This window comes from Parasteatoda tepidariorum, chromosome 10 (assembly GCF_982258835.1).
Source record: "Parasteatoda tepidariorum strain Cologne lab strain chromosome 10, Ptep-v5.0, whole genome shotgun sequence".
Lineage (NCBI taxonomy): Eukaryota > Metazoa > Arthropoda > Arachnida > Araneae > Theridiidae > Parasteatoda > Parasteatoda tepidariorum.
In genome coordinates this window covers 19,187,495-19,211,224 of record NC_141764.1, presented here as the reverse complement: position 1 = coordinate 19,211,224, position 23,730 = coordinate 19,187,495, and the positions used below count along the sequence as shown (strand labels likewise).

Sequence of the window (23,730 nt, the reverse complement as noted above, 5' to 3'; positions counted from 1 at the left end):
TATGCTCGACTTCGTGAGTCGTCAAGCTATCAAAGCAGGAGAGCCATCTCCTCTGCAGAGGATCGAAATTGCGATGGCACGTCTTCGGGTTATCCTCGGAGATGTTTTCTAGACCGTCACCAGTAGCCCATTGTGCAGCTCCAGTGAGACGTGAATAAAATTCCCACCTACCTTGATGTTGAATGTGCAGAAATTGACTTACAAATTTCTAAATATTTCTATTTTTAAAAAAAAATCAAAACATTTGTAAAATTTAGAGACGCAGTCCAAAATAGGGATTAAAAAAATTTCAAAGGCATGAATTTTATTTTATTCTAACTAAGAAATTTCAATGGTGTATACAGGAAGTAATAAAACTAAAGGCCGCAACTGTACCAAGGAAAACTACTTTTACTTTACAAAGGGAGCTAAAAGCTAAGAGCGATCCGATTAACTGTGGGTTTTTTTCCTCGTTTTTAAGTTCTCCCGATCTATCCAATCAGAATTTTTAATTCTTTGGGGAACATTTATGAAATTGGCCTTAACAACTCACTAGTCGTAGCTGTGGACAAAAGTGAAATTCCAAGATTCTTTAATTACCTGCATGATTCACTACCTTAATTTGAAGTTTGAGTTATGAAGCCATCTATGTAATGTTGAGCAAGTGTTGTTAAATTCTTCAGTAATAAATATTTTGTTCCTTTATCATTTGTTTTTACTGCATTCTTCATTTTCACCAAGTAGATGCCCTTTACCATCCAACCTCATAAGGTGATTTTGTTGGACAAGTTATTACATCTCTTACAGTGGCGATCATTAGTTTTGTTACATCACAAATGGATTAATAATACTGTATAACATGAAAATGTTTTGTTTTTTTTTGCATAATTTCTTACTAAATTTCAGAAATTATCTATTGTTTACCACAGAACACTTTCTCAAACTTCCTTAACTCTTTTTTTTTATCGAACTTTTGTATTTTAACAGCGCGCAGTCACACAAGTTACAAATTACTCAATAAAAGTAGAATTGTCGGAGAATTCACAAGAAGCTAGGCAACTTTTCGTCTTCAAAAAACAAAACGTTTCGGTTTTGATACTTTTATTCTCATACGAAATCACATAGCTCCATTTAAAGGACAAAAAAAAATTTCAAATTTGTTGTAAAGTGTTACCGACATTTCGAAATTTAAAATAATTTCGACAGAAATTTTGACTCATTGATGTCTGTAATGTTAACTAACTTAATAATAAACTGTCAATTTATTAATAATGTGAAGTAATTAATAAGAAACTATGAAACTTATTAAAATGATACCAATTGTCCTTCACAGCAGGCTTGAGCTCAGAGCGTGTTCTTCGACCCATGTGTTTCGTGAAGCAACTTGATCTTCAGGATTACAAGTTCCCAAATTACGTCAACACACAGACGCCCAGGACGAACCTCAACAAAGAACTAGAAAAGTACAGCAAGCCCCCTACTGAGTTCTCCTTCGACGTCTACAGACCCATTGCGCCTAAACCAAAAGTGACGCCCCCTGCACCTGCTACAACCACTGAGCCCGAGGCAGATGTTGCCCCATCTCAGCAGCCCTCCCAACCTCAGAGGCCCACGCCCATCGTTGTCAAGCCAAAGCCCCAGCAAGGAACTGCCTTTAAGTACGTCACTCTTTTATAATAAGGTTTTTGTGTGTACAAGGATGTTCTCTAATCACCGCTTTTAATGTAATTTTTTTCCGACGCTTGTGGAAATTATAGTCATTAGAACTTGCCCATTTGTGGACGCATATTATTATTTAAGTGAGAAATAAATAATCACGATATCCATTATTTACGACGATTCACTGTTTAGGTCAATTATATTTACTCTTCATTCTAAATTATTTCATTAAATAAAATAAAAGCAATTTAATTTTATGAAAATTTCATTTTCATACCAACAATTTTTTTAAATTGAAATAACATGCTTATGAAATATTATTTAATTATATATTAATGTAATATATTTTATATCCGTCGCTGAACAGCTATCCAAATTTTTGGTTTTCAACAACCAACGATCAACCTCGTAGCCATGAAATTTTAAACCCAATCCGGAAGACAAGGGAACTCCTGGGATCAAGAGTCCTGGGGAAAATGTGCCTTCGTGGAGGACTTTCTGTTGGAACTAATCGGCATTTTCGTTACATGGAGAGGAAAACCGCGAAAATCTTCTACGGTTAGCCTCATGGTAAGGGGCTCTAAGTCAGGATTCGTCACCACTGAGGATATTTTACGTCAGCACTGTGGTCGGTGCTAGCCGGGTCTACCAGCCATCGCTGGGATTCGACCCCGGTTCACCTCGTTGGAAGGCGAGCGCTCTATCTTCTGAATCACCATATCTACTACCTGTTGTTGTTGTTGTAGTTCATTTACGTCGCATAATGGGTATTGGTGACGGTCTGGGAAACCGAATGATCCGTAGACATGCCATCACAATTCTGATCCTCTGCAGAGGGGATGGCACCCCCGCTTCGGTAGCCCGACAACCTGCACGCGAAGTCGAGCACTTTACGGTAGAACAGTTAAACGAGGACCAATACCGCACACCCTCGGTCTCTACGCAAGCTGGTCCAAGTGGTCACCCACCAGCACACTGACCGCAGTCTTAACGATCAGTCCACTGCGGGACATTTACTACCTGTAAATATAATAGCGCTTTATGAAAACATTTTTAAGTTAACATTCTGTAACATAATCTGGAAACGCTTATTCCAAAAATATTACATACCACTAGAAATGTAAAACTATTTGCTTCTAAACCTGAAAATTCCTTAATTGTTCATTCTAAGCGATTTCGGCCACAGTCATCTACACCTAAGATAGGAAACCTCACCCTTTAAATTTCTATTTAAGAGGTAGTATTTGTAGCAGTAACAGTTGCTTTGTTTGTTCAGGCAGTTTTCTCTGGAGCCTGCGTCGGCTATTAATCTCTCAACCAAGAGTGGTGCCGACAACGTCATGGACCTGTCCTCTTCCACAACACGCACCACACTCCACACGCTTGATTTGAGTGCCAATTCACGATGTCCCACTGGAATTTGCACAAAGTAAGCATTTCAACCACCCTTCCCTCCCCTACACCTTCCTCCCCTCCTTGAATCCATACCTTAAAACGACCTATCAAAATGGTCCAAATAGCAATAGCAAATGCAACATAAACAACCGATTATCCGTCGAATTGGGTGGTGCGATGAGATCTGGTAAAATAATGCAGTACATACTCCGCAAAGTGGACAAAATATGCCACGTGTTTAGATATTTTACGATCATCTAATTTTCATTTGAGTGGCTGGGTGGCCCAGTTGGTTTGTCGTCGGCCTTCTGAGCCCAAGTTTTCAGGTTCGATCCCCGTCCCAGACACTGGATTTTCGGGATGCAGAAAATCCTCAGCCGTCATGTCGTGTGATTATGCGGCATGTAAAAGATCCCTGGAGTGCCTTATTGGCCCTCGGCATTTCTGGCAAAATTAAATTCCTAGTGCACTTTATCATCCAAATAGAGTCTCGGTGCTGCATTCTAGTGTGGCAGAAACTAGACGTCCAAATTACCATGACCAACGATATCTCACCCATTGTAGTGGTCCTGAAAGAGTGTATACCACCTCTGGAGAACGCACTAGGTCTGCTCATCGGCAAGACCGATTGTTCAGCTCATTGGAAATGAAAATTGAATAAATTAAAATTTAAAAAAAATTTCATTTGAAGTAAGAGATTTTTTTTATTTTTAACATTTTGACAATGCAAAAAAGAAAATTATCATCGGCAAAAAACATGTAAGAAAAATAGGAAAGCCTGCGTAACACCGAAATCAAAATACAGTAGGACAGAAACTTGCGCTAGCAAAATTTCGGGGCATAGAAACTTTCGCTGATCAAATATCGTGAGAAGTAATCTTACGCTGACAAAATATCATGGATCTGATTTTTGGGTAGACAAAATATCATAGAACAGAATCCTATGCAGATAAAATATCGTGGTACAGAATCCTATGAATAGAAAATCTTGCGAAACAAAATCTCTTACGAAGAGTTTATAACAGCCAAAATACTGATTCGATTTTTAAGAAAAATTTATTTATTCTAGTATGTAGAACACGATAGACTTTATTCTCGAACTATATCCTGCATAATTGCTGGAACCATATCCTGCATTATCCTGCAAACTGAATGATTTACTCCATACTAACAATATTTTGGAATCCCACTGAATTTTTGTATAAACTAACACTAATCCTACTACGCTAATCTTACAAAGATATACACGCTACAAAGATATACTATGCTAATCTTACGAAGATATTCTGTACAGCGATAAACTACTCTGAAACATTTTTTTGAAAAAAAATGCTAAATATTAGTGATTGTAAATAATTTCAATCTTAAATAATTACTTTTGTTTCATTCACAAGCTATGCATTCACAGTTCACACGTTATCTTATAAACATGCTGACCAATATTTTTATATATATATAATTATCATTAATCTGTTTGTCTTCTAATCAGTATAAGAATTCTGTAAAAATAGATTTTCTGCAAGATTAACTTTGGAAAAACAGGTATTTCAATGAAACTGTTCCCACAGACATCCAGAGATAATAATATAGAAATATTGTTCGAAACCCATAGGCAAAACATTATTGAATAACAAGTTCAAATTTTTTTTAATAAAAAGAGAGAGTGAGATTTTCAGCTCAATTGTCAACGTGATATAATGCATAAATTATTTTATAAATATTTTTGTGCTCTTTAACGTTGTTTGCCTTAATTTGTGATTTGTGTTATATCAAAAGCCTATTATACCAAACGTTTGATGTAGAACAATGATATATCAAAATCTTGCTTGGTCTAAGCTGCATTTTAGTCTGTCACTTTGAATGTTATCGAACAACCAAATGACATTTTATTTTATAGCATTGGTATATGAAAATCCTGATTCATCCCATTTTATCTTTTGCAGTTCTTTGTCAGGCAGCACTACCATTCTCCATCCCACACCACACCGACCGACAGTTCTGGTAACGCCAAAGCCAATATTCGGTGCAGCCATTGAGCAAACTGAACCAGTGGATTTCTCCACAGGAACTGCCACGGCCACTAGAGTTGGCGTCATATCCGCTCCTCTGGCACCAGTGACCGTGCAACCTCTGCTGACACCAGTGGATTCTTTGCCAATGTCACCACCTCCAGCACTTGTTCCGCAGGCACCTCAGACGCCTTATCCGCCGCCCAACAGATCACCATTCTCACAAATCCAAAGCCCCATCACTTTGCAGGCCGCTGTACCATCCCCTCATCCCACTTCGCTGCCCGCATCTCTGCCCTCCGCACTGTCCGCGTCACTGCCTCCGAGCTCTACTCATCCTGCCACCATCAACACTCATCATCCCATAGCGCTGCCCACACCACAGCAACAGTGTCCTGGGAGGATTATAGGGTCGGCTACTAGTCAGGTTCAAACTGCGCCCTCGACCATCCAGGTACAGTGTAAATCCCTCTTTTTATCCTGATTTATTTATTTATTATTTACTATTTATTTTGCGATATTATCAGTACCACAAACTTTATTTCATAATGAAGCTTTTTGCTGTTATGTCCTAAGAAGGTGGTTATGTCATAAAACAATCCGAAAATCACGCTTTACAGCGAATATACAAATTGTAACTCTTTTGTTCTTCAAGCAACTCCGTAGCCTTGTAATTTTGAACACTATCCAGAAGACAAGGGAACTCTTGAATCAATTATCAGGAGGAATTTTATCTTCGTGGAGGACTTTTTGATGGAACTAACCCGCATTTGCGTAACATGGAGAGGAAAACCTCCCACGGTTAGCCTAACGGCAAGGGGACTTAAACACATGATCAGTCTACCAATGAGGATATTTTACGTCAGCACTGTGATCAGTGAAAGCTAGATGCGGAATTCGTACCAACCAGCCATCGCTGAGATTCGAACCCGGTTTACCTCATTGGAAGGCAAATGCTCTATCCTCTCTGACCCCTCACGGCTCAAGTACTTTAATTGAAACTAAGCGTATTGAAAGTTTTTTTATTCATATATCAAAACCAAAACGCTCTATCACGTATCGTTTTTGTTGAAGTAAAGTCGCCCAGATTCTAGTATTAAGATCTGGGATATCTCACTTATAATGCGTCTACAATTTTTTTTTCTCTCGCGGAAAAGTCACATACAATAAAAATTACACTGAAGTCTTTTGTCACTTCAAATATCAAGTTGGCGACAGTCCGACCATCAATGAGAACAGAGTTCCTTTGACTAACTGTAATAAGTTATATTGCATGTTGTGAAAATAAAATTAACCAACTGAAGTGTGGAATTTTGGAGAAATGATGCACAGTGAATTAAAAAAAAAGTTATTTTCAGCCAAAAATATGCAAGAAGCACGTATGTTTTATCTAAAGGATATTTTTCATGTGTCATATGTCATTTTTCTGATGTCTTCTTCACTTTTTAAGTCCTCACATGTTAACACTCCCGTTGTTTATCACATTTAAATCTATAAATTATGTTAATGATTAGACAAAATATGCACGTTGTGGTACATTTCATTTAGCACACTTTCTCATCAACCTAGTAATTTGTATTTTCCAGTAATCCAATGCTTATTTAAATCCAGGCGCGTTTTTCCTTAATTTATGAATGAGATGGACCTAGCATTTCATGCACCTTAATGCTATTAAAATTTGTCTGTAGAACTAAATTTTGGTGTTCTTTTGGCAACAGGTGTTGTCTTCCACGCCAGCAGCCAGCCTTTCTCTCTCATCAGTGAGCTTGCATTCCACTTCGTCATCATCATTCACGATAGCCTCTCTGTCCAGTTCACATGTCCCATCGATCCTGGCATCCCTGGCACAGACACTAGTTGTGACAGCAGCCCCTCATCCTCAGCAACAGCAGACACAATCAACGCCTATCCTCAGGTAATAAACCTCAACATTTTGTTCAATTTGACAATAAACAGTGCATATTCTGATACTGCATGGTTAAATAATCTTTCGTAGCTATTTTATTTCATTGTATCATTAGTTCTAACAACTGAGTGACGTTGAAACGAAAACGTTCAAAACCGTAGATTTGTAATGCCGTACATGGTTCAAAAGTCGACTTTATTACACAATAGATCAAGTATCGGGACACACTTGACGATTTGAGTAAATCTAAACTCACTCTTACGATGCATGGAGAGTAAGACCACAAAAAACCTCCATTGCTGTCTCGCTGGTAAAAATACCCTAATAATTTATGAAGTCTGTGATCATAGAGCAAGATCCCGCAGTGGACTGATCGTAAAGACACGATTCCCAGTAGAGCACCACCGGAGTCAAGCATCACTGGCTGCGGTCAGTAAGTGGGTGGGTGACCACTTTGATCAGACTGTGTAGGGACTAAGGGTGCGCGGTATCGGTCCTCGTTAAACTGTTCTACCGTAAAGTCCTCTACTTCGTGCGCAGGTCGTCGGGCTACCAATGAGGAAGAGCCATCCCCTCCGCAGAGGATCAAAATTGCCATGGCATGTCTTCGGATCATCCTCAGAGATGTTTCCCAGACCGTCGCCAAGAGCCCATTGTGCAGTTCGAGTACTACGTAAATAAAGTACCTACCTACCATGAAACAAGAATAGTTTAAATCCACAAGCAAGAACCGGGATTCGAACTTTTTCCATCTGTATCAAAAGCAATCATAATTCCTCCATCTTTTTGCGCGATTTCACTATTCAATGTATATTCTATTAATGCATTGTAAAATATGCTTACGTATCTATTTTATGTTTTTGTGTCGTAGTTAGTTAATAAAAGTAAAATAATCCAGGGCTTTGAATGAAAGATCTGACAACTGAAAGGCGTTGAAGCAAAAACGTTCGAAACCAAAGGTTTGTAATTTCGAACGTGATTTAAATGACGACATAATTACAGAATCGATCAAGTATCGAGACACACTTGTCAATTGAATAAATATAACCCCACTTTTACGATACGTGAAGAGTGCGATCATAACAGCCTCCTATTGTTGACTAGGTGGTAAAAATGTTCTAATAGTTTATGAAGTCTGTGATTCAGCGTAAAACGGAAACAAGTATACAAATTTACCAACAACAACTGGGATTCGAACCTTTTTACCTGTGTTAAAAGCGATCACAATTCCAGTGATGTTCACCCTGATCTGTGGACTAGATTTCTGATTCTTAATTAAACACGGAAAACATTTTATTTTATTTTATATTTTATAACCGTCGTTGAACAGCCGACCCAAACGGAAAACATTGTTCAAGTGATGAGATTCTTTTTATTAACAAGTTCAGTGATATTTATGGGATCTCTCACAGGTCCCACAATTCAAGAATAAACTCGCCAAAAATATCCATTCATTGCATACTGAACTTATTGAAAAAAGAATTCTAAAGTTTATGAAACAGCAACCGTCCCCATAGCAACGCGTGCAATGACGACGCATGCGCACTGTATACTGTTACTCTTGAGCACACCCTTTAAATTCATTTTTAGAATCCTTGTAAGAAAATTTAAAAATTATGGTTATTAATCTCATAGTGAACGAGGTACTTACCCCACCCTATCGGTTGTCATCATTATGGCAACCGTTATTTTGTTTGGTCCCCTGATACAGTAAGCGCGTAAAGAAAGGGAAATAACAAATAAATGAATGCGAGAATTAAGAAATCGACGTATTAGTTAATGAATAGAGAATCGTTGAATAAACGAAGCTTAACCCCGATCCACCCCCATAGGAACATATGAAGGTTTATCGCATGGAAGAAATCCCGCAACAGCACAAGGGCCAAGCAATTTGCGGTACAAGACCTCGAGCCTTCAGTCAAACGTCCCTTCTGTCTGCGTTGGACGTTCGAAGTTAAACATTCGTACCACGTTGCAGAACAGGAAAATACGTGCTATAAAGACATGTTAATTGGTAGACCTTTTAATCAGAGATAAGGGGAATAGACTCTGGGCCTTGTTCTAACGTGTGTTTTCGTTCTCGAATTGTCCCGCAGTGGACTGATCGTTAAGACACGGTTCCCAGCAAATCACCGAAGTCAAGCATCACTGGCTACGGTCAGTGTGCGGGTGGGTGACCACTTGGATCAGTCTGCTAGGGACCAAGGGTGCGTGGTATCGGCCATCGTTAAACTGTGCTACCGTAAAGTGCTCGACTTCGCAAGCAGGTCGTCTGACTACCGAAGCACGGTAGCCATCCCTTCTGCAGAAGATCAAAATTGCGATGGCATGTCTTCGGATCATCCTCCGGGATGTTTCCCAGACCGTCGCCAATAGCCCATTGTGCAGCTCTAGTGCGACGTAAATTAACAACAACAATAACAACAACATCGTTCTAGAATTACTGGTTGAGCTACTTTCGAACTCTAAGGGACACAAGAGCAGGGTTGCCACAGGCGACTAAAATGTGACTATTTGCAACTATTTTCGACCTAAGGCAACTATAGCAACTTTTTTTGTCTGAAAAGTCTAAAAAAGCAACTATTTTCAAGAAAAGGAAACTATTGGGAGATTTTTCTGTGATTCTAGAAATGTTTTTTTAGCAAAAATTGGGTTAACAACCTGCGCCCCGCGGTAGCTTCTGAACATAATGAAATTTTTTTCTTAAAAAATAAAAAAAATTTGAATATCAAATTTTAGTCATCACTTTTTAATGAGCTCAATTTGCACAGATTCCATTGTGAATCTATTTTGTTTCTCAATAGCATTTTCAGCAGTTATTGCTACGAAATTCTGCATGATTTTAAAGTACCCTATTTTTAATGCGATGTGTGAATTTCGATGATGCGGATTTTATGATGCGTGAATTTCGAATTTTAGTAATAAATTTTCAGTATATATATATTTGCTATATTAATTCTTAATAAAAAGGAAAATTTTTTAGAAAGAGTATGTTTTTTTTAACAAATTTTTTTTTCTGAATTAATTCTAATATTTAAAAGTATTTAATTTTCTGCAAATATACTAATTTTTTTACATGAAAATTGAGTGCTAGAACACTAACGTTTATTTAAAAATTATCATATTGACTATCAACGACTAAATGGATCATGGTATATTACAATGAAGTCATTTAATAAAATTTTTGTAATATTATTGAAAATTTTTTGTTCTTATTTAGGCAACTATTTTCTTAATTTTAGGAGACTATTTTCATGCTTTAGGCTACTAGAAGCAACTATTTTGTTCATTTTTTTCTGTGGCAACCCTGCAAGAGAGAATCAGTGTATAAGTGAATCAGTGAAACGGCAACTTATTATTAGATTGATTCATTTTATAAATACATTAAAAATTATAAGAATATAATTCGTAGTACGGTTGTCAGCGAAAAAAATATTTGTTGTGGTGACATAAAAACCTGTTTTTATGTCACCACTCCATGAGGAGGCGAAAAACTCATTATTGCGCATTGAAGCATAAATAATAACGTTAGACTTTATTGCGCATAAAACAATTACGCAAAATTTTAACTCTAATAATATCGCTGTTTTCTTTTAAGAAAAGAAAAGAAAGAAAGCAAATACTACCTTTTTTCAGGAATGCGATAAGAATGTATAATGGAATAAAAGCAATACCAAATTTTCGAATGCATTTGGTAAGAGAAAAGAAAACTACATTTCCTTTTCTTTTTTCCAAAGGAAGAAGAAAAAAAACGTAACTTACTTATACAAACATTACTTCTTTACATCGAGTAGCTTTTTGATAAATTGTAACACAGACTTCGCATCAAAAACAAAAGTTCTGTTATTGCAAGGACATATGGCCGAAAGAAACTGAAAGGGGATCAATCGACAAAACTCCTATAAATATTTTTATTTTATATGTAATCACATAAATTTACTTATACAAATTTATGAAGAAACTTCAATCTGTAAATTATTTTAAATAAAAATTTATAGCAATGTTTAGAATAATGAAAAATCAGCGTTTTGTTCGAGAAATCTGGACTTTTCATATTGATCTATCCTGAACTTTAAATGGTTTTAAGTTATAGAATACAATGCAAAAAATAAAAGAAAATTGACTGTGGATTATTTTTATTGCAGGAGTCCAGTAACATCCACCAACTCAAATAACCTGCCTGCACCTGCCTGCCTCACTCTGTCTGTGACAACAGTTCTCACGCCGACCTGCAACACCACCACTCAGACCACTAATAAATGCATCAACAACAATCGTCAACTATCTATGGTCACGACATCTAATGACAGTGATCAAGATAGGTAATATATATATTTATACAAAGCGCATCATTCTTCAGATCAGATTCATGTCATGACTGAGACTAACATGCGCTCCATATTATTTTAAATTCGCATTTTACAAATCGCTTCTTAAATCACATTCATCTAATGACAGTACCCAACATCTATAATCCATATTTTATAAATACTCAATACACGGAAGCTCATATACATTTTTGGATCACATTCAGCTAGAGACAGTAACCATTATCTTCAATCCATTTTTTATAAATACTCAATACACAGAAGCTCATATAAATTTTCGGATCACATTCCGCTAAAAACAGTAACCATTATCTTCAATCCATATTTTATAAATACTCAATACACGGAAGCTCATATAAATTATCGGATCACATTCAGCTAAAGACAGTAACCATTATCTATAATCCATATTTTATAAATATTCAATACGCGGAAGCTCATATAAATTTTTGGATCACATTCAGCTAAAGACAGTAACCATTATCTATAATCCATATTTTATAAATATTCAATACACGGAAGCTCATATAAATTATCGGATCACATTCAGCTAAAAACAGTAACCATTATCTTCAATCCATATTTTATAAATACTCAATACACGGAAGCTCATATACATTTTTGGATCACATTCAGCTAAAGACAGTAACCATTATCTATAACGCATATTTTATAAATACTCAATACACGGAAGCTCATATAAATTATCGGATCACATTCAGCTAAAGACAGTAACCATTATCTATAATCCATATTTTATAAATATTCAATACGCGGAAGCTCATATAAATTTTTGGATCACATTCAGCTAAAGACAGTAACCATTATCTATAATCCATATTTAATAAATATTCAATACGCGGAAGCTCATATAAATTATCAGATCACATTCAGCTAAAGACAGTAACCATTATCTATAATCCATATTTTATAAATATTCAATACGCGGAAGCTCATATAAATTTTTGGATCACATTCAGCTAAAGACAGTAACCATTATCTATAATCCATATTTTATAAATACTCAATACACGGAAGCTCGTATAAATTTTCGGATCACATTCAGCTAAAGACAGTAACCATTATCTTCAATCCATATTTTATAAATACTCAATACACACGGTACATATCTCTTCTTGGATCACATTCATCAATACAGAATGTTTGACCAATATTTGTTGCATATACAATGGGACCTCTATTTAACGAAGTTGCTAAATCCCGACAATAAGTTCGTCATATGGAAAATTCGTTAAATAGAAAATCACTTTTTGAAAAACTTAAACAGCACAAAACAGGTTTTAAATTCATAAACACTAGACACAGTTAAAATACCAATTGATGCACCTTTATCCTGTAAGCTAGTATCTACTATTTATTTTATAAATCTTAGTTATAAAAGAAATCTGCATGGAAAACACGAATAGAGCAAAACATTTTCCAGTAGTACACTATCATGCTTCATGCTACATATGTTTTAAACTAAAAAAAAAGCTAAATTTATGTATAAAATTCTAGCTGCATTTATTTGCTGTATAAAATTATAACTGCAAAGTAATTTTAAACCTACATTACCATATGAGTTCTTAAGTTTAATTGCTACTGATAAAATCCGTTAGTGTTGTCTGAGTTTTTCGTTTGAATTGCAAACAAAAAGGAAAAGGAATTTTACTGTTTTCTCTAAAAGTGGCTTCGAAAATCAATTCAGGGTCCTTTTCCCCATAAAATGCGTTAACAAGTTTGAAATGTTATGAAATGTTTTGGGAAATAGGAAAAGTAGATATCAAAGAAAATTTCGTTAAATAGAAAATTCACTTCGCTATTTGGAAGTTATTTTACGAAGAAATTTTCGAAATATTCCGGGTTCCTCAACAAAACTCGCAAAATAGAGAAATTCGCAAAATGGAAGTTCGTTAAATAGAAGTCCGTCTGTATTATATAAATACTAAATACGCACAGTGCATATCGCGTCTAGAATCACATTTATCTAACGATAGTGCCCAATATTAATTCATGTTTTATAATTGAGTCCCATTATTCACAGTACAGATCAATACTCTAATATCATTCATCTAATGACAAAGACCAATATCTACAACCATATTTAATAATTACGTATCATACACTGTAAAGATCGATTCTCACAGCAAATATCAGTGAACAATATCTATAATCCATATTTTATAATAAAGCATCAAATACGGTATACATCAGTACTCATTCATTTATTGACACTGTCCAATGTCTGTAATCCGTTTGTTATAATTACGCATTGCATGCAGTGCATATCAATTTCTCTGATCTCATTTCTCTCAGTGTCTGTAATCCATATTTTATAATTATGCATCACCCATAGTACATATCAATTCTTGGATTACCATTAATCAAATGACAGTGACTAATATCTGTTTTTAATATCTGTATTTTTAATCATATTTTATAATTACGCATTACATGAAGTGCATATCAATTTCTCCGATCTGATGCCTCACAATGTCTGTAGTCCATATTTTATAATTACAAATTACACACAGTATTTATATCAATTTTAGGAACACATTCATCTAATGACAGCATCTGTTAACCATTCAATGTTCATTAAAACGCATTGCATAAGTGTTCCGCCATGGACACGTTCCCAGTGGAACACCGAAGTCAAGCACCACTGTCTGCTGTCAGTAAGCGAGTGGGTGACCACTTTGATCAGCCTGCGTAAGGACTGATGGTGCGTGGTATCGGTCATCGTTAAACTGTTCTACCGTATAGTGCTCGACTTCGCAAGCAGATCGTCTGACTACCAAAGCACGGTAGGCATCCCTTCTGCAGAGGATCAAAATTGCAATGGCATGTCTTCGGATCATCCTCAGGGATGTTTCCTAGACCGTCGTCAATAGCCCATTGTGCAGCTCTCTAGTACATCTTAAATAAAACACCTACCTGCCATTGCATAAGTGCATGTTTATCCTGTGATCATAACAACCAATAACAATCACTAACATCAATGATTCGTCTTCAATAATTGCGCATTTCTTGAAGGGTATTTTAATTCTACTACCTTAAGCCTCTTATCTCTTAGTTCAAAGACAGTAACACTGCTTCCCATATTTTATAATTACGATCTGCGTGTAAAATATATTTCAATTACACTTTATCAACCTCTGATAACAATGATAACACATTTAACGCATTTCGTTTAGTGAATACAAAATGTATGCATTTCAATAAAAATGTTTTTATGTGCAAATTATTAAGCATGTTCCTATACACATATTTCTAGGGTACCCTCGCCTAGGCTATTGAAAACTGCTCTGGCAGCTGTAAAAATACGTGAAACTCGTGAGCCTATTCACTGTCCGACACCAGGATGTGACGGAATGGGTCACGTGTCAGGAAACTACGCCACACATCGCAGGTATAATTCGAAAGATTTCATTCCTTCATGTAAATTATTATCTCATTTACAGTATCGATGATTTAAATACGGCTAATGCCTTTAATTACCGATTCTTGAAGCTGCGCTGATGGGGGAAAATACCAACACCAAGAAAAAAAATTATTGTAGAGTAATAAAATTTCGGCAGTGCCTTTGTCTGAGTAATTTATTTTATTGATTAGTTTCAAGATCACAGATTAATGCAATTAAGAGAAAAATTTCAAATGCGAAATACTAGTACATTAATAATCTGTGTAACCACCAGAATTTTGAGTACAAGTATACAAAGGGGCATGCATTGTGCCATACAGATGCCGTATGTTATTTTGTGGGATGGAGTTCCATGCCTGTTGCACTTCAGTCAATACGGGAATAGTTAATGCTAGTTATGGATGACGCTGAAGTTGACGTCCAATGATGTCCCATATGTGCAAGAGTGATGAAAGATCTGGTGATCTAGCAGGCCAAGGCAACGTGTCGATATTCTGTATTGGGTTACAACAGCAATATGAGAGCGTCTTGTTGGAAAATACTCCCTTGAATGCTGCTCATGAATGGCAACAAAGCAAATTGAATTACCAGGTTGACATACAAATGTCCGAATAGCCACGAGAGTGTTACTGCTATCATAAGAAATAGCTCCCCAGATCATAACTCCTAGTGTAGGTCCAGTGTGCCGGGGTCTGTTGCAAGCGCTCACCTGGCCTCCTTCTAACTAATGTAAGGCTATCACTTGCTCCAAGGCAAAATTGACTTTCATCAGAAAACACAATAGATCTCCAATCGGTCCTCCAGTGAGCTCTAACTCGACACGACTCACGTCGTAAACGAGTGAGTGGAATGCAAACTACAGGGGGTCTCGCTCGGAGATGTACTTGAAGTGACCGATTTGTAACAGTTCGTTGTATCGCTGCAGTGCCAAACTGCAGCTCGAATTTCTGATGCAGACGCAGATCGGTGCTCCACAGCCATACATAGTCGTCTTCCTTCTGAGTAGTCCAGTGTGGTCGCCTCGAACCCGGTCTTCTTGAAGCAGTACCTTCCCTTGAACACTGCTGCCAACAATCATACGCAGTAAAATATCCTCAGTGGTAGAAGGATCATGCGTTAGAGTTCCCTTGCCATCAGGCTAACCGTGGGAGGTTTTCGTGGTGTTTCTCTCCATGCAACGCAAGTGTAGGTTAGTTTTGCAGAAAAGTCCTCCACGAAGGCAGAATTTCGCCCAATACTTGATCCGGGAGTTCTCTTGTCTTCTGGATCGGGTTCAAAGCTACGGAGTTGAGCATTGGTAGTTGTAAACACAAAATTGGGTCCGCTGTTCAACGACGGTTATAAAATATATATTAAAGAAAATTATTTACAGGGGATACATTTCCCTCCAGTCTTTCTGTAATATCGCGGAAAGAAAATCCACTTTCTCGCAGCCCTATTACAGTACCACGTTCAAAAATTTTGATAATGGCTGCTTCGTCGACTTGAAGGCATTCTTAACTAACAGCAACTCACTGTATTAAAATTATGCGCATGCGCCAAACTCGAAATTTGGATAGAAATCATCTTTTAGTTGTATGAACAAGCCTACTAAATTTAGTTTATCTAGCAAAACTCCTTCTTGGTGTTGGGGTTTTTTTTTGTTTTTTTTTTTAATTGGGGTTTTGGAATGAAGGTAGTTATTCACCTTCGATCAATTGTAATCCTCTATTAAATAATACAATTAATTAGCTTCATTAATCATTCATAAACTATCGCCGTTCTTTCATTATGTTTAATAAACAGTTTTTATCATTTTCATTATTATTATTATTATTTTAAATAAGCCTATTTTTGAGAAAAGCTTTAAATTTTTCCCGAAACGTACTAAGTAAGCAGGGAATTTAAAAAAAAAAAAAACACTTTTTATATGCATTTTTAGAACGCTATCGAAATCTGTCCACAGTAAAAGTAGGCTAATGTAATAAATCGCAAGGTTTGATAGCGTTTGGAAGAAACAAAGAACAAAGACAATTATTCGAAACACCTTCGAGTTTCAACAACTTCAAATTTCAACAATTATTAATATTTATTACATTCGCTATCAGCTACCTTCCCTGAAGTACACTATTCTTATTTCCATAGCATGAGACTGCCTCAGACTTTGTGGAGGGGGAGTTCGTACTATAGACAAGCTATACTGTAATTTGTTGGATTTCGATAGCGTTCTTGTTTTCCCTCTTAACCCTAAATGTGAAAACTTTTTTGTTTCATTTTTGACTTAAAAAAAGTTTCTAAAAATACCTATTACTACGGAACATCTTGTATATGAAAGTAAGACATAGGCTTTAAATAACAGGATGCTATATTTATTTTTTGAACCAATTCTTGAATTAGAAAAAAGTTTAAGAAACTGTTCCTTTAAAATGACTGTATATCCTTCACAGATGGATAAATAAAATTCAAGTTTTCAGGTTTATTTATTTATTTTTTATTTATTTAATTATTTATTTACTTATTTATTTTTATTATTTATTTATTTATTTGTCATAACGAGTGCAAACTGTTAATAAGTTTTAAGGGTGTTTTTCCTCTTCGTTTAACAACCTTAATCCAAGTATTTGACTAACTCTGTAAAAATTATGGAATTGAATTTTTTTGAGAAATAATTTAGTATTTACTATTGTTTTTATTTAATTTTTATTCAGTCTCTCTGGTTGTCCTCATGCAGACCGTTGTAACTTGCAAGCCCAGCACCAGGATTTAAAGTAAGTATTAATAACACTAAAAATAAAAGTAAATAGCATTGTTTTCTGGAGTAAAAGTGCTTTTTTAAACTTTAAATTACATTTTTTAAGATAATTATACTTTTTTTCAAATTGTTGTGGAGCTTGCTTATAAACTAAATAAAATATTTTAGTTTCTTAATTTTATTTTTTTACATTTCTACCAGATGCAATGCCCTCAGTTACAATAGGAAGAACGCCTTTTTAAACAACTAAATGCACCATTTCATATTTTGTCAAAAACGTTATTACGTCATTTGTTGCAGAGATATTTGCCATGGTCTTCATATGAATTTTAACCCTCTGAAATGCAATATATTTAACAACATTTAGCACAGATTTGTCATTTAAAAAATAATATAGGGAGTACAAATAAGTTCCCTCTGTTTTCTATCAAAAATTAGCAGTTTATTGTGAAAACTCCACACATTATCTTAATTTCAAAGTATTCTGCATTATAAAACACTACTTTTTCCCATCTTTCTGGGAGCATTTGGATACTACACGTTGGAAGAACTCTTCATCTTTCGAGGATATCCACTAATCGACCCATTCCCTGGTTTCTCCAAATGAAGTAGTGCTATGGACCGGAATAGTTAAAAATCTGAAGGGGCAAGGTCTGGTGAATAGGGCGGGTGGGGTAAGACTTCCCATTAAAGTGTTTCCAAATAGCAAAATCGACGTTCAATGTCTCTCGGCTGCAGTTCGTATGGAACCTGATTTTCTTCCACGTCAAACTCACCGTTTTTAAACTTCTGAAACCACTGACGACAACTTATCTCACTTAAGGCAGCTTCATAATATGCTTCTCCAAGCAATAGATGCACCTCAACTACAGGTTTCTTCAAATTAATGAAGTAAGTCAAAAGTTCCGCAAAGGACTCTTATTTGGCGCAGACGCGCAGAACTTGACATTTTTGCACGAAAACAATTACGTAATGCTAATACGGAATCACTAGTATTTTAAGTTTATGTTATTACCAGATGAACGAACTAACAATAAGACGTTTAACACCTGCCAATTTCCAAATTACCTTCTTGTGGTGCCATCTTGTGATGAACGGTGGGAACACCTAATATATATTAAGATTATTTTTTCTGTTTGTATGCGAATTTCCTTTCATATAAATACCTTATTACTTGAGTTTAATTCAAATTTGTTTTATAGAATACCCTAAAAAATGTCCTAGACAGTGTAAAAAAAAATGCTAAATATTAAAATAAAATACATTTTTGTAATAAAATTAATTTTTGTTACAATTAAAAATAACTAAATAAATAAATTGCGTTTAAGAAAATATATTTTTTAAAAACTATTTCATATAGCTGTTTATTTTCTTCTTAGATACATATTTCTGATGTGTTTTACTTTCTTTAAAAACTAATTAATTTGCACAAATAAATAAATAAATATGAAACTTGCTTACATGCGCATAGTTTTATGAAAAAAAGGATAATATTAATAATAATAACACACAAAGTATACTCAAAGAAGCGCAAATTAATACTTAAACGAAGAAAAACCAAACAAAAAAAAGTTATCTAAATCTGACAAATCACTATTGAAGAACGAAAAACATCGAAACAAGTTTGGTTGCCTGATTAAACGTGAATAGATTCTCTCTGCTTTCAGCAGTCAAACAGGCTTTGATTTTTTTCAATACTACCTTAAGAATTGGTGTTGTACATTAAGTTTTGTCAAATATAATATATATATATATATATATATATATATATATATATATATATATATATATATTTCAGAGATCCAACCCCGGTATGTGGTGAATCTAAATTATTATTTATTTTTAGATGTCCAACTCCAGGATGTGATGGATCTGGTCATATTACAGGCAATTATTCCTCTCATCGCAGTCGTTCTGGTTGTCCTCGAGCAAATAGATCTAGAAAACTTATTCCTCTGGATAAATTGGAGGCCGAACCTTTACGGTAAATTTGCATGTTTTATTATATTTCATAAACGTTCTTTCAAACAGCTCAATCGGACCACTAATTTTATTTTAATCTTTCTATTCCTGTCCTATAATCTTTCTTCTCTATTCCTAGAACCACGAAACAGTTTTTCTTTTTCATTTCATAAATATAAATTATTTATTTACTGTGGATACTAGGCTGAAACGGTACGGTAAATTCGCATGTTCCATTGTATTTCCACTAACTATATTTCTTGCATCTAAAGCAAACGACTTTGTTTTCGACTTAATAAATTAAAACAAATAACAAAAAAAAATTTGTTGCTAATTTACATTTCTTCCTAATTTTTTCACCTATTTCCTTTCTTACGTAATAACATCACAGATCAATTTGTTTTATTGTCTTTTGTTTATCTTTGTAAACTCAAACTTTCCTTTCGAAAACGATTCCAAAACGAAATAAAAACAACAAAAAAAAACTTCCAACAAAAAAAAAAAGGAGGGGGAGAATCGATTTTCCACTATTCTGCTTTCGCAACTGTGGAATCTTTTCATAAATGGAAATAACTTCGGATGATTGATAATAGTTTAGTTTTATCTTCTGTTTATTATAAAAGTTCCTTAAGTTTAATGCAGTGTAACAAAAATATTTTACCATCACCAATTCACAATTTATGTAACATACTTTTTTGTTCTTAAATTCAATGCAATAAAGTATATTACCAGTTTTCTAAATAGTCACGATATAATTTATCTTTTTTAATAAAAAAAAAACAGATCATGTCGTTATGATCTAAATACACTTTACGAATTAACGATATTTAATTACTTATATCGTATGATGTTGAAAAGTTTGCATTGCCTATTAAATAACCCATAGGTAATAAATCATCATTTTAGGAATAAAAAATAAATAAAATAATAAAAGTGAAATGACATTCATTTTTGAAAAGTTGTAATGCCCTTCAGTTGTACTATAATTTCCTAATCAATATAAATAAAACAGAATAAATATTTACTAATCGATCACTAAGAATGATTTTAACTACATAATTAGATTTAAGTACTCCGAGAGTTCGATTTATTCTTGTGAAATAAATACTTCCCCATCCATCTTAATTAGCAAAAGGGAAAAAAATTTATCAATCAAAATAGAAATTTTATTTCCTTAAATAAACCGTATTCACTATTTTACGTAGTTTTATTTTTCTGATTAATTATTATTTCTCTATCCTCACACTCCTTTTAATTCGCCGAATTAATTTACAAAACCTCACATTTTGTTTTCATCAAAAAATTTAAAACCGATTTGTAGCAAAAATTCTAAAAACGTTAGTTGTATTTAAAAAATAAAAATCTGAATAATTTTTGATTTTTCAGTCAGATTTATTTGCTATGTTTTTATTTGTACGACTTCGCGCCATAAAATTTACCATGTGACAAGCTGACGTGACGGCATAACGAGCAAGCAAGGTGACTTTGCAAAAGTAGCAGAATAAAAAGGAAGAAAAGTAAATATGTGATGCGCTTTGGCATAATTTTGGCGAAAAAAAACGTGTTTTTATGGAAAATATCTGCCTTGGCATGGCAAAGAAAGATAAATCGTATTGCGAGAATTAAAGATTTATATTAGGGTAGCCATGTAAAATGCATGAGACGAGACGGTGAGTTTATGTTTATGGTTTCGCCGATTTCGTTTAATAATAAAACCTTAAATATTAAAAAAAAATTAAAACTGTTTTATCCTAATTTTATTTGCTCATCGATATCCAAATTTTGTAGTAAAGTATCTATTTTTGTTCTTTATTATTTCTAAGAATATTGTAAATCGTGTGTTAGCTAGTTTTTTTAGCGAAGCGATTTGTTTGCTTATTATGAGCTAGTTGTTGATTACAGAATAGCATTAATTGCTCATCAATTTACAAATCAATGTTCTTTTTGATTTAGATATAATTGTTTTTATCAAAGTTATTTTCTTATATATTTCGTATCAAGTCTAAAACATTAGCTACATTTCCAACTGCATCATCTGATATTTTTCTCCAGCTAAGACTGCAATCTTTAGAAGATTAATTATTTTAATGTTCATTTAACCAATAAGAATGGAGGGCTATGATTAATACTCAAAAAATGTCTTTTTTTCAATATAGATGTCGTTCTTTTGTGCAATTCAATTTCTATGAAAACACAAGTAGCCTAACAAAGGATAAAAACAAAACATTGGGAAATACAGAAACACGGTATCAATATATTTCAAATCATTCGATTAATACCAGACCAGTTTATCAATTTATTTCCTCCTAATATTTCAAACTTTTTCATTGGTATTTTATAAAGATTATTAATTTGACTTTGAAGTTTTATGCAACTTACAGATATATTGTGGTACATTGTTTTTTTCTTAAAAGTTTCTTGTAAGTCTTATATCATTTACCAGTTGTGTTTTTTTACGTCAACTAGTATATTCTTGCTGAGTTAGTAAAAATAATTTAAGATGTAGGTAAATATTAATTGATGTAAACATTAATCGGTTGTCAAGAGGCATTGATACAAATTTTACTGGAATTTGCAAACATCCCAGTTAACAGAATTTTAAACCACTGTATCTTTGTGCGTCTTATTTCGTTTACCAGTTTTATATCATTTTCCTTAAACAGTATTCTTGCTGAGTTCCTAAAAATTTAATTTGTCAATATGCATTCAAAGTGAAATGTTACAAAATTTTATTAAAATTTGCAACTGTCCCAAATTTACATAACATATAAACTGTAGCAAGTTATGTAAAATTATCTAAAAATGATTTTTCAATTCTTATTTTATTGGCTGTATTTTTGTTTAGTGACCAATACTTTTGGGTTTCTTAAAAATTAAGGATTAATTAAGTGTAAATTGTGAAAACATATAAAAATGTACTGTTTCAAGTGCTTTATAACTTCTTAATCGGCTTATAAGTTTCTCCAAATCTACAAACTATGCAATAAAATATTTTATTGCTTAAAAGTTTTTAATAAATAAACGTTTTTTTCATATTTACGAGGAATTTTTGTTATAATTATTTTATTAATCAGTTTTATAATAGTGTCATTAACTAGGTTTTTTTTTTTTTTTGTCATTAACCATTGTGTTCTTTAGAAGTAATTAAAGTAAGAATTCAAAATATTTTGAAATGATATACTGTAAAAGTTTTTATAATTCAAAAGATTTTTTTTTTAAATATTATTTTATTAATCAGTATTTTTATCAACCTGTACTCTTTAGACTTTAAAAAATTTATGATAGAAAACAAATTAAAATAACTATTTTTAAAATTGGCTGTTTTGAGTTCTTAACAATATCCAAAGCTTTTAAATTTCATGCAATGTAGGAAATATGCTGTATAAATGCTTTTTTTAAAGAATTTTCATATACACAGTTTCGATAGCCAAATTTATTATATTATGAACTTATGTTTTTAGTTTTGTAAGGGATAATATGAGATAATAATTAAAATGTACTATTTCAAGCTCTTTATCTAACTTTCAAATTAGCTTATAAACCAAATTGCAATCTGTGCTGTAAAACATTTGTGTATTGCAATATAAAAATATTTAGGCATTATTCTATTAGGGAATCTTTTAATATTATCATCAACCGGTACTCTTTGTGTTCCTAAAACTAAATTAAGATTGCAATCAGAATTATGTACATTAAGAAATTTTTTATCATCAATCAGTATGCTTTGGGTTCCTAAAACTAAATTAAGAATGCAATTAGGGATACTTTCATTTAGAAATTTTTTTTATCATTCGGTACTCTTAGGGTTCCTTAAACTAAATTAAGATTGCAATTAGGAGTATTTACATTTCGATCATCAATCAATATTCTTTGGATTCCTACAACTAAATTAAGATCGCAATTAGGAGTACTTACATTAAGAAATGTTTTTATCATCAATCAGTACTCTTTGGGTTCCTAAAACTGAATTAAGATAACAATTAAGAGTACTTACAAATTTTCTGTAGCATACTAATAGCTACGCATTCTACTATTAGCTGTCCCGTCCCTGGCTGTGATGGTAGCGGACATATTACAAGAAAATTTCAATCTCACCGAAGGTATTTCTAATAAGCAAAAATATTGGCTCATGCTGTTTCCTGTTTTCCATCTTATATTGCATCTTAAAAATCCATTTTTTTTTCTCTATTTTATTCGCATGCCTTGTGTACGCGATAATTCAAAAATAACTTCTGTCATTTTTCTCCCTAAATGTTTCATTATACTCTTTGGTATCAAGCAGTGAATATACCCTATTAGTCAAAAGTTTGAACTGATTTTTTTTCTTTTTAAAAGTT

The 23,730-nt window shown here is 33.8% G+C and overlaps 1 protein-coding gene across 4 annotated transcripts in view; it reads left to right on the top strand.

Annotated features, from left to right (window-relative positions):
- The window catches only part of LOC107438819 (uncharacterized), a 130,514-nt gene that overhangs the window by 85,072 nt on the left and 21,712 nt on the right, over positions 1 to 23,730 (top strand). The window contains exons 18-26 of one of the 4 annotated variants that reach the window (XM_087153913.1): positions 1,316 to 1,637; positions 2,915 to 3,067; positions 4,977 to 5,496; positions 6,761 to 6,957; positions 11,094 to 11,270; positions 14,554 to 14,688; positions 17,388 to 17,447; positions 19,278 to 19,415; positions 23,431 to 23,493. In XM_087153913.1, coding sequence (XP_087010039.1) covers positions 1,316 to 1,637; positions 2,915 to 3,067; positions 4,977 to 5,496; positions 6,761 to 6,957; positions 11,094 to 11,270; positions 14,554 to 14,688; positions 17,388 to 17,447; positions 19,278 to 19,415; positions 23,431 to 23,493 — 1,765 coding nt within the window. Of the gene's footprint in view, positions 1 to 1,312; positions 1,638 to 2,914; positions 3,068 to 4,976; positions 5,497 to 6,760; positions 6,958 to 11,093; positions 11,271 to 14,553; positions 14,689 to 17,387; positions 17,448 to 19,277; positions 19,416 to 23,430; positions 23,494 to 23,730 lie in introns of all 4 variants that reach the window. The other 3 variants (XM_087153912.1, XM_087153915.1, XM_087153914.1) reach the window with 3 other exon arrangements.